The 15,747-nt window shown below is 38.6% G+C and overlaps 1 protein-coding gene across 21 annotated transcripts in view; it reads left to right on the top strand.

Moving 5' to 3' along the window:
• Positions 1-15,747, top strand: part of neo1a (neogenin 1a) — a 119,046-nt gene that overhangs the window by 58,884 nt on the left and 44,415 nt on the right. For all 21 annotated transcript variants that reach the window (XM_083558705.1, XM_083558716.1, XM_083558698.1 and 18 more), the window contains exons 3-4: positions 8,447-8,722; positions 11,865-12,015. In XM_083558705.1, the coding sequence (XP_083414831.1) occupies positions 8,447-8,722; positions 11,865-12,015 (427 nt within the window). The remainder of the gene's footprint in view (positions 1-8,446; positions 8,723-11,864; positions 12,016-15,747) is intronic.

Genomic DNA, 15,747 nt, shown 5'->3' on the forward strand with positions numbered 1-15,747 from the left:
AGATCAGCTTGCCCTGAGGGAGAAGAGGAAGGTGGTAGCAGTTTTCACACAGGGATGGCTTTCGCACTTGTTTCACACTTAGCGCTTTTGCAGGTGTCCTGTCTAACGAACATTATTTTTCACATTTTAAGTGAAAGAGAAAGGCTAGCTGGCAGGAGGCTCAGCTGCTCCTCTGTTGCCGTCTGTTAAACCGGCATGTCTGTCACCCCTGGCTGCACTTCACCTCTCCTTGGCCTTTCCTTCTTTCTAGTCCACCAGTTAGCTAGGAGGCCCATTGCTACCTTTTGTCTCGCATTTCAGCCAGCTAACTTCTCAGAGTTGGCCAGTCTATCAAGAAGATCCCCATCATCACAGGTCTTGAACCAATTCAGGAAGCTGTATGTTTATTTGAAGGATCACAAATCATCTTCTGATCTGGCAACAAAAAAGGATGTACAATATGTTTTTGTTCGGAAAAAGTCTGTCTTGGCACTTGTTTGGCACTTTGTTGCTCTTTGATCGGCCTGTCATTAAACAAGAAGTCTCTTTCCAACATCCACATTCCATGAGTAGTACAAACAGATCAGATACAGCATGAGGTAACTTTTAGAGCCAAAAAGACCCTTGCATGTATTATAGCTCAGATTTACTACTCTCCAGATGTGGACAGCCATGGTGACAGTGATGCATAGTTGTTGCCAACTGGACAGAGTGTGTGTATGTGTGTAATTGAGGGAGTATAGGGCTTGCGTGCAATGCTTGTACGATTCAATTATGCTTGTGCACGGATGTGGTTTTGGTAGAGGACACAGCCTCCTATAAAAGTTTTCCCTCTCATCAGTTTGAGGTTTGTGCATTCGAGACATTGTATACTCCTGCTTCGCCGTGGCTTCACACATTATCTGAGTATACTTCTTTGACTTGTGGTGTGGAGTGATTCCATTCGACCATCTGTCTTTTCTCCAACATTCTTCTGACTTGCTTTTGTTCTTATTTAGCTTGATTAGGTAGCTGAGAACAGCCTGAACTCTTTACATATGGAAATGGTGGAGTAGAGGTACAGGGAGAAACGAGGAAACGATTGGGTCTGATATGCCTTATCTGCAATAATGATGCCTGCTTCACCTGATCTCAAGTGAATTTGTGTCATTTGGCATACAATAAAAATACAATAAAATAGAATCAGCAAAATCAAAACTCTAATCGATTGGTGTTAATGAAACAGAATTCTCTCCAGTGTGTAAGATGGGGACTCAGGGACACTAGCACATACACATGTTTTTGGGAACATCATTATCTGCAGAAATAGAGATGAATCTAATGATTTTTTTCCTCTGGTGATGCCTGGATGTTTTGTACAAACAATGTGTATGTCTTTATTCCCCACCCCCCAACCCACCCCCTTCTATTACTAAGCCTGTTAGTATTATCTAGTTCTTATCTTATAATAACTAATTATTAAAGGTAAAAATAAAATTGTTAGATGTTTCCTCAGCTTTGTTTTTTACTTAAAATTTTTTTTTTTTTTTTTTTTTTATCTATTTGGATATGTTAAACCTCAACCAGTACATGCACACTGTTTTAATCTGGTGAAAATGTGAAAAAAAATGTTTATCCTTTTGCTTTTATTTAAATTTTAGTTTAGCACACACATAAAATACATCTACACGTGATGTACTTTTGGCATTTCATAGAAAGTATAGCTAACCCTGCATCTATTACAACTTATGAATTCCTTCCAGTTACAGGGAAATGCCAGTTGAACAATGAAATCTGTGCACATAAGTAAAGCAAACACTTATCTCAATTTTTTTTTATTGATCCTTGCATGTCAATTGCAGTGCTGACCTTAACATGCTTGCCATTCAAATGAACACGTCTTTTTTCCACAGTCATTTTATTTCCTTGGTTTCCACGGTAACAGCCCTAACTCGAACAGTTTTTTTGTTGTTGTTGTGCTGAAGCACTTGCGTTTGTGGCCTCCCTGCCGCTCCTCTTCCTTCGGGCCCTGAGAGCTGTTCTCTACTTCCCCTCATGGAGACAAACATTCATATTCAGCGGCTCATCTACCAGCTGAGGTGCTTCCCTTTGTCTAGACGACCCGATTGGATGATATTGCAATTTAATTTGTTTGCCTCCATTGCTGCTACAGTACTGAGGATTGAGTGTTCTCGGCCTGAGTGGAATTATACGTTCAGCATGCAGCTGAGGGTGGCCTCGGCGCGGCCTGCTGCGGATCAGTGGGGCGTACCGGATGTTTGAACAGGATACTGCAGGTTTATTATGTAAACTCGACAATGAGCTGAATCTTTTAATAAACACACACAAGACTTTTTGGCCATGGCCAAAAAAGCAGCTGGTCTTGCTTTGTAGGCTTTATGTTTATGCTAGCTAGGAACTCAACACCTGTGCTGTGCAATCAGAGCTGTTTTCCTTGCACATATTAAAAACAAATGATGAGTTTTCAACATTGGCATTAGTCATGGTATAAGAACACAAACAGGAAAAAAGTTCTAGCACATTTAAGATTTTGAGCTTTGGTGGGATGCTTAAAAGCAGGGCTTATGTATCGATATGATGCCATTAACATTTTTGAACAGTATAATGGGTATCTTTTGTACTTTTATAACAGAAGTGCATTCTGCTGGATTGGTTTGGGACCTGTCTAAGGAACTAATGTTTTTGCTGAAATTTTATAATCATAAATAGCATGATAGCAGAATATAGCATGATTAGCATAATAGCATGATAAATAGAGATAGGCACGGGGACCAAAACTTAATTGCAATTGCACTGATTGGAGAGGCTTGTGCTGTTCAATAAATGTTTAATTTATAGCAATTTTCTGTATTACATCCTAGTAATTAACTATTTGATTTTTATGAGATGAAGAAAAGGAAAAGCCAAACAATCGGCATCATATATCGGTCACCAGTCGCCCTCATTTCTAAATATCGGCATCAGCCAGAGAAAAACTTATATTGGTCGACCTCTAGTTCAAAGCCATTATCATGGTTTTAAAGCGGTACCATACACAGTTAATCCCAAGTGTATTTAGGATACGCATGTGGAATCATCCTCAGCAGCAACTGCTTTCCATTTGATAAGAACCTCATCCAGAAGTAGGGATCACAGGTATATCAGGACCATGTCTAGCTTAACAGAGAGTAGAAAAATAATCCTGCTCTTCTTTGATGTATGCTATAGAATGTCTTTATTGACTCAACATTTATAATGTATTTTTAATTTTTTTTATATGTCTTCCGTGTATGTGAATATCCCAAACGAATGAGGAAATGCAAGTTTTAATGTTTGTAATACAAAAATGAATAGATCCAGTCAACTGTCAATCTTATGTTTAAGTTTCCACTATAGCTTTTTGGCAAAAAAATTAAAAACAAACACAAAAAAACCTTACACATGAGTAAAACATGAAGTGGGATCCTTAACAAACTCTGCAGTTGAAAAATCTATTGAATCTACTACAATTGGATGAATATGACAAAATAGGATTTTTTGATTTTAATAATGCGGTCTAACAGCGCTCTTGTCTTTTTGCCAGGCGCAGATCAGTTGTCACAGCAAAGTGACAGGTTTATTCTCCTCACAGTGTTTGACACATTTGAAAATACTTCCAACATGTGTAAATGTTGCCTTTGTAGCAAACCCCGGTGGTGCTAAACAAATGGTTGACAGATAGAGCTGGATTGACGTTCTCTCTGAAGAAACCGCCGCACGGGAATATTGTGTTTATGCCTGAGCCATGTTATCATTTCACTTTTATTAGGCGCTTTTGGAAAGTGACATGGAATGTAACCCATGGGTACACACTGCCATTTGTCCTCTGGGAAATGTATTGCCACAGTTCAATAGGGAAAATAAAGCACACGATCTACAGGTTTTATTTAAAGCAAAGAAACAACTCAAATGCCATTTGGCTTTTTTGGAAGGAATGAAAATTCATTGTAGCTGTATATGTCTGTTTCATTTACTTTGAGGAAAAGCTTTGAGTGGTTTCTTCTAATCCGATAAAAAAATCAATGTATTTATTTATTCAATAACTGCTTTTTCCTGGTCAGGGAATGCTGGGCATGAGGCAGGATGAGATGCCCGTCCATCACAGGGCATCATGCAGACATGGCAATGTCTCACACGTAATCCCATGTAGGCACGCTTCATCGTATATCAGCGTAGTGCTGCAGTTATTAGATTAAGTGGTCATGCAATCCTGATTGTAGAGTCAAAGTAAAGCTGTTGTTTTACTTCTCTTGAGAATTGTTTCTTTGCATATAATGTTAAACAGATTTTGATCTATAACTGCAATATCATCCATCCATGAGGGAGCTGTCCTGAAGAGTAGATTGTGCAGGTAAGGTAGAACAGTGGCCATTGTGTTGATTTATGTTTCCCTTGTCTTTAAAGCCCCAAACTAATGATATACCTACCTAAGCAGACAGCAAGGGCATTGTTCTTGGTATCTGAACCATCCTGAAAGATGGCTCAGTGTAATCTTCACTTTTCAGATCTCTAGCTGTCACTGGGCAGCGTACACCATCAGCAGCATCTAACAAAAGGCCATTTGAACAAGTCAATAAATCAGCCAGGAGAGGAGAACTCGAGCTGTTATGTAAATGTATTTCATTATGCCTGGTTTAATGTCAGAGTTTCTTGTTGTGCAGAAAGGTGGGCTTGACCAAATTGGTGGTTTTATTACTTGGAAGGAGTGGATGACCATAACACAGCATGTAGCCCTGATTACCTGGGACCTGACTGTAACCTAACTGAGATTGAAGGGAATGAGCAATTCCCTTCACAATGCCTTGAGAAAATACACAGTGGCCTATTATTATGCCATTTCGAGCTCCTAATAGAACAAACCCGGCATCCTGCCATAAAATATACAGCAGTGCATGTAAGACTCATGAAATATGCAGCAGGTAGGGAAGGTGACGGTCAGGTCTCAGACTGACTTTCTTATGAACTAGGTCACATCCTGGTTGGTCATTCCCTCACTTGCATTTATATTAATAGAACTATAAGACATTGAAACTTGGAGAGCTATATAATATGGACTGAAGCCATATTAAGATTGCTCAAACCTGATCATGAATATTGCATGAAGGTAAGCAGGGGGCAACTTAATCTGCTCATTTTAGTGAGTGAGAAAGAAAGGAGGTGGATTTATTGACCCTTGGGAGCTTGGAGGCCCCCCCATTCCTGATCTTGTGAGCTTTAACTTCCAGAGCTTTGGCTCGCTGCTGTTTTTTTTCCTTGGACCTTCACAGCAACAGATTTATCCCCTCATAGCCAAGTTTAACGGCTTCAGTAAATCGGGCTCGGCGGAGTCATGCTCATGGGTTTCTGTGCTCGAAAAGCCCACCTCAGAATGGAAGGGGATGTTGGCCACCAGCCTGTAAATATTCTAGAGGTTTTTTAATAGCCATCTGCTTCCTCAAATGACCAGTTAAAGACTATACTGATAGTCCTGGGAGAGGCTGATCATAGCCAATAGGCTTCAGCTCAGCTGGGCAACCAAGAGCTAATAGCGTAATATTTTTCTAAAATGGTATATGTCTTCCTGCAAATTTGGTTGCTGTATCCCATTGCCTCTGCTGGCAGCTTGTGGGGGTTTCTGTTGCATTTGTAAGGGTCTGGTTAAGGCTGTTCACATTATCAATATGCATTGAACAAGTTTTTAAGACTTTTTATTTAATTTAAGATGAGACCAAGGCTGTCCTTGTCAAATTTTCACTGAATATATCTCTTCTTGTGCCGCATGGTAAACCATACCATGCAGTGTATCGATAGGACAGCAGAGCAGGCCATGGCATTAAGTCTACAAAAGGCAGCAACCTCATTTGCAAATGTTCAAACTGATCAACTGTTCAATCTCAGAGTGCAGGAACTGCAATAAACTGCTGATGGGCGGAGTATAGAGACACCGCTTAATGATTGTAACAGCAAACTGGTTATTGGTTTATTTAGGATTTAGTTCATCATGCTTCGAGTTGAAACAATGGCAGATCCCTTTAGAGAACATGCAAGTAGACATGTAACACCAGTGGGTTGTCAAAGTATGCAACATTTGGATTATATGAAACATCCATCCTGACTTGACTCGAAGCAGCTGCTACTCTCCTTCCAGTCCTTGCTAGGCTTCTGTGTGTGTCTGATTTTTTTTTTTATTTCACTGAGAAGTCTCTTTCAATAATGAGTATTGGGTGAGGCAGATTGCCTCTCTCTGCGGAGTCCTGCTGGTAAACAATGATGTGAGCTGCCTCTAATGCAGTTCACTGCACTGAAATCACTCAAGTAGCAGCCAATAATCTCTGATCGTTTTGTCGATGCACATACACTGAACTTCATCCGAGTGGGAAGGTATGAATGTGAACCCTGATCTGTGAGTGGTCAACAGACCAAGTGTGTGATGTCTTGTATGGTTGTAAGCATTACTTTATATAAAGTGTGCTTTACCTTCCATGGACTTTCTGTGTGCACGTGTGTTTGTGTGTGTGGGAGGTCCATCGCCGGATATAGGCTTCATTCCCACATCACGTCCAAACCGCTGTTAGGAATCATCGCGTAAATGTTTCTCTTGGACCGTCCGGTAGGAAACACTCTGACGGCGGATGAAAATAACAGCAGGCTCAGTGTTCCTGCTGCCTCCAAAAGTCAAGAATGATGCTTGTGGAAGAAGTGTTACAAACCACGTCTGGAAGTTTTTTCCATTTACTTTCCAACATAAAAAGTAATCCAGTCACCCATATTGAGAAGCAGGAAAAACATATGAAAGAAGCTCTTTGCATTTTGTTTATAAAGGGATTTTACAGAGCTTGTCTCCTTGCAGATTTGAGCAAAAACAGCTGGAATAGAATTAAAGTTATAAAACGTTTTCTGTTCATGGAGTGTCAGAAACCCAGGTATTGCAATGATCTCTCTCTCTCTCTCTCTCTCTCTCTCTCTCTCTCTCTCTCTCTCTCTGTCTGTGTAGGTGGGGGGGAATCATGAAAGGGCATAAAAAATGAGAAATCTGCACATATTTGCACCCCATCATATGCATAATAAGCAGTGATCTTGTCAATGGATTGTGAATAGTGATTAAGTAGAGGCAATTGCCTTAGCTTAGCTGTGGTGCTTGGCACTCCCCCGATGCTAGAATAATGGAGAAGGATGAAGCCGGCTTTCACTCACCGCCTTGACGAATCTGAGCTAATGACCTTCACTGCACAGGACAGAAATACTAGTTCTGTGCAAAACCACTATTCTCACGTCACATCTCATGCTGGACTTGGCTCTGTTCCCAGCTGGAGAGAGATCACCTTTCCAACGTTATTTTAAAGACTTTCTTTGAAATTCCATAGCTGTGCTTCATTTTAGAGGCTCAGTGTGAGAGATCCTGTGCAACTTTATGCATTACATGACTGTTTTTTTTTCTTCTTAAACTTGCTGAATGTAAATCATTTGGTTCCGTGGTCATGTGCAGCTTTCCATTAATCAAATAAGTAGATGCTTTTCACAAGTATTACTGATTTGTTTTATGGTCCTCTCAAGGTTAGCATATAACGTTATGAAGTTTGTTTATTTTAAGCTATAGCTTAGGAGTACTTTATGATAAGGGTTATATTTTAAAGGTCAAGATACGAAGGACACCCCCCCCCCCCCAACCCCCGCACTGTTTTTGGAGACTGAGGACAAATAAAAAATAGAACCTTTTTAAAAGTTAAATTTAGTTTCCCCATAATAAAACTTTACTTTTGAGACTTTTGGAGATCCTTGAGACATTCTCCTGAAATTTACCTTTTGTCAGTTTTAGCATCTCACTGTGTGTGTGTGTGTGTGTGTGTGTGTGTGTGTGTGTGTGTGTGTGTGTGTGTGTGTGTGTGTGTGTGTGTGTGTGTGTGTGTGTAGTTTATGCAGTTTTTTTCAATTATTGCATTGACTACACATTATTCCATTCACTCCTATACATGCTGTTCCTATAGAGTATAGCTGTAGATGTTTAGAGTGTAATGTATAGAGTATAATAAATATATGTATAGAGTGGGAATTGTGTGTTAGTGCAGTATCAGCAGTGGAATTTGGTTGTTTGTCAGAGAAAGTGGCGATACACGCTTTTTCTGCAAGCTGCCTTCCCCTATAAAGCCAGAAAAAACAATTAGATGCAACAGCTGTATTCAAAATTGAATAAAATCCATTGAATTAACATGTTTTTCATCCATACTCCTACATCTCTAATTGAAAGTGCTGTGTTTTTGCCAGTGGGAATTAAATCAGCTTCCGTCTACATGACGGGAAAATAATTACTCAGATGTGAAAGAGCGAGAAGCGTGAACAGTCTCATTTGCATGAATTATTATTGTGGGTCTGGTCTTGTAGAGGTGTATCAGAACATGAGAACTCATCTTTTTTCTACAGTGATTATTTCCTTTCTCTGTTATATCTAAAGTTTTGTGTTCTCTCTGTGTAGGTACACCTCGTTTCTCTGGGCAGCCCGAGGCGGCATCTGTGCATCTCGGGGTGAATCAGGTGCTCGGCTGTGAGGTCAATGCGGACTTGGTGAGCTTTATTCGCTGGGAGCGTGATAAGGAGTCTGTGTCATTGGACAAGAGAGTGTACACATTACCCAGTGGAGCTCTGGTCATCAGCAATGCTACAGAGGTGGACGCAGGTCTGTACCGGTGTGTGCTGGAAAACGCAGGGCCTACGAAATACAGCGACGAGGCTCAGCTCCAGATCCTGCCAGGTAAGGATTACAAAAGCGAGCACAATGTAATGAGTGATTATAAAAGCAAGTAAAATAAGTTCCTTAAATGGCCATGGTTTGAAACAGAACAGGAACTTTTTTTTCCCTAAGCAGCCCTCAAGTACCTTCACATTTTTTATTTTTTTTTTATATATATATATATATATATATATATATATATATATATATATATATATATATATATATATATATATATATATATATATATATATATATATATATATAAGGCTCAAATACCACTGACTGACTCACTCACTCATCACGAAATCTCAAAAACCACTGAACGGATTGCAATGAAATTTGGAACATACCTTCCTCTTGGGTCTTAGGTGCTCACTAAGAAAGGGTTTTGAAAAATTCGCCCTGGATCGCGGCTAACTCGCGAAAAACGCGATTTCTCACGCATTGTAAACTCTTCGAAATAACATTACGGATCCTAATGAAACTTACTACATTGTTTCTTATTACATGTTAGATGCATGATAAAAATAATTTTCAAAGTAGTTTGCCCTGTATCGGTACTACAAAGGGGTAGTACGTTATTTGTTGACGTTACGTTCTGATCTCTGATCATCCAGTCCTGCTCAGTGCTTACTGCTTATTGCCATATTGCTTAGCGTTCTGCCTTCCGTAGCGAAGCACGGGTACTTATATATATATATATATATATATATATATATATATATATATATATATATATATATAATTTTTTTTTTGTTTGTTTTTTGTCCTAGAAACCTATACTAAAATATCTACAGATATTTAATAAAAAAATATTAACAGATTAACACATTTTAATTATAATCATAGCTTCCTGCTGTCTGTAAAAGTTTGACTGAATTTGTTGTTCTCATCAGATTTTTATCACTGTGTTTGCAGAACTCTCCCAAGTTCTCTATTGTCCTCCTTTTTTTTTTTTTTTTATTTATTTAAATGCCAGTAGGTTTACTGGCTTTACTAAATTGTGTGTGTGTGTGTGTGTGTGTGTGTGTGTGTGTGTGTGTGTGTGTGTTCATGCCCTAGGATAGACTGCCATTTTGTCCATGGTGTATTTCCACCTCTTTGTTCAAGGGATATGCTTTGGCTCCACCGCAGCCCTGATTAGAACGAAGTGTGATGAATGAAGGACGAATTATGCCAGTCCTTAAGTGAAAAAATATTGTAAAAAATATTTCATAAAAACATTTAAAAGTGCCATTTCCCCTAATTGTTCTTCATGGAAGAAAAGTAGCCATGTGTTTCCTTGGTTTGCCTTTTCCAGAGCAAAATGCGAGCTATTGATAAAGAGAATGAGATTAGGATCCTGCAGGGAGTGAGTCCTCTACGGGGTTATCAAAGAGAGCAGTGTATTTCATTCTAAACCAAAAGAATTCCTTTGTGGCAGATCTTTCCGCATTCAGTGTTATTTACGGAGGCATTTCAGCTCTGAGAGCTGAGTAAGATATTAGAGGACATAAATCAGACCCAAAAAAAAAAAGAAGAAGCTGTCCGCTAGAGCTGTTATCTCAAAATTTGTGTAGCAAGAGCTTAAATGCGCATTGCCACGTTCCAACAATGGAAACTGTGATAACAGAGACGCTTTCCTTTCCAACAAGTTAAACACACATATGGCATTCGGGCTGGAAAACAAACTAAGACTGATGTTGCTGTTTAAAACCTCAAATGTGAAGGTTTTCCGAAGGTGAGAAGTTCAAGTAGGAGCTATTCTTTCAGCAGTCAAGAGCTTTTGGTCTCTTTTGAAGTCCACTTCATCCGTCAAGATCAGAGTGTCTGAAGTCTGAAGATGATGAAGTCTTAGACATAGTCGTAGATGCTCCTCCCACTTCATGTCAATGGGGGGGGGGTTGTTAAATTAAATATAAATGTGAGTAAACGGCAATCAATATATCCATCTGCAGTGTGAACAAAAAGTGAATGAATTTTAGAATTAAAAATATTGAGCACTGTTGATCTGTTTTATGATGCTGAAGTGGTCGGAATTTCTCTTATTTCATTGTTCGGTGTCTTATTTTATATAATATGTATATATCAAGTAAAATATTTCTGTATTTCTTTTTCTTTCAGTTTTAGACAGCATTTTTATGTATTAAGCTATACATGTTTAATAAGGACGGTTTAATAGTGTTTGTGAGCTGTAATAAATTCAACATGAATTGATTTTAATAATCTGGCCTTTTGATCATGTATTCTATAGTGTTCTGTATATGTACTTTAACATATAGTGATTTGAAGTCAACTATGTAGCTGCTATGAAATGTCAAATAAAACAACAAAAAAAATCTAAAGAATTTTAAAAAGCTTTAAAAATGTTGCACTATACACACTGTGATCTCAGAACATAGACACAGAGTTGAAAAGAGATCGTGACAGTTTTTGTTGGATATAGATAAAGTGCCAGGTTTTGGTGCTGATTTATCCCTAATGAAAGGAAAAACTGTGAAAGATCTATGACAAGTGGAGAAAACATTGAGTGGATCCAAGCTCAAAAAAGATCTCATCAAATCTCATCACCAATCAGGAATCATTTCTCTTTTCCCTCTGCATGCTAAAATGAAGTGCTAAATGTGTTAAAAGGAATTTGACTATCCTTGTTGCTTTTCTGTTCACACTAAACTGGCAAAAACATTTTTATTATTATTATTAAATATGCATTCCAAAATGCATAAATAGAAAATCACAATTTAAGCAACAATAAAAAACAAAACACTGACGATTGTATTTTATTGCACTTCCATTTCCTGTGTGAGATAATTGAGTTGTTTTTTTATTATAGTACTGTCTACAAGCAACACTTGTACATGTTGCAAGAAATCCTTTTTCTTAGTAAAACATAATTTAATTTTTTTGGTCTTATTACATTCAGAAAAAAATAGAAGAGTGAATAGATAGTGTAAATGATAAGAGGAAATAATCAGATTTGTTTCTCGGACATGCAGCTCTGAATTGATTCATGAAGAAATTGATTCAAAAGCAAAATACTTGAGGGATTGTTTTCCTATAACGGCACATCCAGAAGTGTGCTATTCGTTATTAAAAAAAAACAAAAACCTTAATGTTCATTACTAGTTAGCGTGGCTGAACCCTAACCAATCCAGCTCTGGTTTTCGTCTGTCCCTCTCAGAAACATCGGAGGTGCGCAAGCTGGAGTTCCTCAAGCAGCCAGGCCCAGTGTCCAAGGTAGTGGGGGAGAGCGTACTGCTCCCCTGTGTGGTGAGCGGATTACCTGCAGCCTATGTTCGCTGGATGAAGGACGATACAGTCATCGATGACAGGTACGCACGTGAACGTGTTCATTTGTTTCCAGGATGGCGTAGGGAATGATGACGTGCAGAATATCTTTTATCTTGCTTAGTTAAGTGACAACTAGCGGGAGGAGAAAAGCATTGCTTTCTCAGTTTTTGACATGTTCTACACAAACAGTAAGCCCACCATTCAGTTTCTCACATGTTTGAGGATTTTGTGTGCTATGTGTATTTTGTGTGTGTGTGTGTGTGTGTGTGTGTGTGTGTGCCTGGTTGCTGTTGACTTGGCACGTCGCAGCAGCCTGTCGCAGCTGCTAGAGTAAATAATTAGAGGGATGGCGCTTGCTTTGAGATGTGTTACTGCCATTCATAATGTGAGCACCTCACACACATACATATACACACACGTACTCACACAAACAAATAGTTTTTCTGTCTTTGGGAGGACCTTCCATTAACAGTCATTACTGTAGCTAATTAATATTATGCCTACACCTAAACATAAAGCTAACCCCAGTATCCTAAACCTTTTTTTTTTTTTTTTGTAAATAAAAGCTGTAAATTCTATTTATTTGATGATTTACACTCCAGTGTTTACATGTTAAAACAGCACAATCACAGGTTCACAGCACATCATTAGGAAGATTAATGCAGAAATGTAGAAAAAAGAAACTCTTGAAGTGACACCTAAAAGTACCTGAAATATGATCCACAGAATTCAAAGAGGTCTTCAGTATTTCGACAGTTTGTTTAATAATTGTACAGAAATATGGGCTTGTGTTTGGAAGTGATGTTTCTGCGTAATAACTGTGTGTTTTATGGAACAGTGTAATTCTTCGCCATCAACTCTGACAGACTAAAAATGCTGTATGATTTAAGTCATGTCACACAAGAGGGCTGTTATGTTGGATATGATGACAGTTGTGATTATCTTAGAGGACAAAAAAATGAGTATGTTTATGATTCCAGTAGCAATTCTGCAATGCTTAGCTAGTGAAAGCAATTCTACATCAGACCATTTTGCCCATGGCACTATTGCTATAATTACGTGACAGAATATATTATAATATATATATATAAAAATATATATACAGTAAGGAAAATAAGTATTTGAACACTCTGCTATTTTGCAAGTTCTCCCACTTAGAAATCATGGAGGGGTCTGAAATTGTCTTCTCTAGATCAGTCAGGTTTCTGGCCTGTCGCTGAGAAACACGGAGTTTGAGCTCCCTCCAAGGATTCTCTATTGGGTTTAGGTCTGGAGACTGGCTAGGCCACGCCAGAACCTTGATATGCTTCTTACAGAGCCACTCCTTGATTATCCTGGCTGTGTGCTTCGGGTCATTGTCATGTTGGAAGACCCAGCCTCGACCCATCTTCAATGCTCTAACTGAGGGAAGGAGGTTGTTCCCCAAAATCTCGCAATACATGGCCCCGGTCATCCTCTCCTTAATACAGTGCAGTCGCCCTGTCCCATGTGCAGAAAAACACCCCCAAAGCATAATGCTACCACCCCCATGCTTCACATTAGGGATGGTGTTCTTGGGATGGTACTCATCATTCTTCTTCCTCCAAACACATTTAGTGGAATTATGACCCAAAAGTTCTATTTTGGTCTCATCTGACCATATGACTTTCTCCCATGACTCCTCTGGATCATCCAAATGGTCATTGACAAACTTAAGACGTGCCTGGACATGTGCTGGTTTAAGCAGGGGAACCTTCCGTGCCATGCATGATTTCAAACCATGACGTCTTAGTGTATTACCAACAGTAACCTTGGAAACGGTGGGCCCAGCTCTTTTCAGGTCATTGACCAGCTCCTCCTGTGTAGTTCTGGGCTGATTTCTCACCTTCCTTAGGATCATTGAGACCCCACGAGGTGAGTTCTTGCATGGAGCCCCAGTCAGAGGGAGATTGACAGTCATGTTTAGCTTCTTCCATTTTCTAATGATTGCTCCAACAGTGGACCTTTTTTCACCAAGCTGTTTGGCAATTTCCCCGTAGCCCTTTCCAGCCTTGTGGAGGTGTACAATTTTGTCTCTAGTGTCTTCGGACAGCTCTTTCGTCTTGGCCATGTTAGTAGTTGGATTCTTACTGATTGTATGGGGTGGACAGGTGTCTTTATGCAGCCAACGACCCTCAAACATGTGCATCTAATTTAGGATAATAAATGTAGTGAAGGTGGACATTTTAAAGGCAGACTAACAGGTCTTTGAGGGTCAGAATTCTAGCTGATAGACAGATGTTCAAATACTTATTTGCAGCTGTATCATACAAATAAATAGTTTAAAAATCATATATTGTGATTTCTGGATTTTTTTTTTTTATATTATGTCTCTCACAGTAGACATGCACCTACGATGACAATTTCAGACCCCTCCATGATTACTAAGTGGGAGAACTTGCAAAATAGCAGAGTGTTCAAATACTTATTTTCCTCACTCTGTATATGTGTGTGTCTGTGTATATATATATACATACACACACACACACACACACACACACACACACACACACACACGTGTATATATACACGTACATCAATAACCATGTAAACAGAATCAATACATAAATATATTTTCACTATAACTGTGCAACCAAGGTGTAACTATGAGAAAAATCATAAACAGAAATTCAATGTGAATATGTAAAAGCAATTCATCTCCATTTAATTAACTAAATACATGAAACGTTCTACACCTGATAAACATTCACAGTTTGCCAGAAACAAAACATAAACCCTGGATTTTCTGTAGCAGGTAAAGGTTGCCAATTTATGTAAATTTAGAAATGTGTTCCTTTACCATCAGAAAGGTCCTGGGGCATTCAAAAAGGAAATCCGTCTCCGCCATGTATCTGATGCCATGTAGAGCAGTGAGTTGGAGCTGAAATAAATCTAAACGAAGGAGCCAAGTATTGATGGGGACTATAATCACTCTCTTATCTTAAGCTTGAGAAACGTATCACGCTTGTCCTCTTTGTGAAGATCTCATTTCTGCAATGAAAAATACCTGCAGCTTTAAAATGTGTCATATATCAAAGAACTTTAAAAAAAAATAATAATAATTTACACAAAGTAATTAACAAACACACAGTTTTTACTGAAACTAGACGAGATTGCCTTATCTCTTCAACTGGATTCATTCAGTAATTTGAGTGTGATTAAGCCCATTTTTAGCTGTAAATAGAAATACGGATGTAAAAGCCAGCTAATTAAAACAAACTTAAAAAGAACAAGACACATATTACAGGAAGGGGAAAAATGGAAATGCATATTTTACAGGTATTCTTTATGCTTTTTTTCATTTCTTACAAAAATGTTGGTATTAAATATAGAATTCTATTTTGTTGAGTGGCTTTAGTGTAGCACTGAGTCATATTAAATACAATTTTCTGATAACTGCAGGTAAACTTGCCAAACAAGCCTCAACTATGGTGAAAGGCGTAATAATGGTATCTTTAAAATTTTTCAGCACACACGTAAGATTTCATACAGCAACATCTCAGTTTCAGTCTTGACTGACAGGTTAGAGGATAAACAAGAACCCTGCAATTAAAGAGTGTAATTACAGTATCCATTGCCACGATCATCAGCATCTACAGGGTATACACATCCACGGGCTTATTCATTAATTACCAAATGTGCTGAAGGTTATTTCACCAGGAGATATGTTTGTGGCTTTACAAAGTTCATTAAAGAAAAATTCTTGGCCACCATGTTTATCTTGGAACTTTTTTTTCTCCAGCAAAGGGAATTCT

The sequence above is a fragment of the Silurus aristotelis genome (assembly GCF_946808225.1).
Source record: "Silurus aristotelis genome assembly, chromosome: 13".
In the NCBI taxonomy this organism is placed as follows: domain Eukaryota; kingdom Metazoa; phylum Chordata; class Actinopteri; order Siluriformes; family Siluridae; genus Silurus; species Silurus aristotelis.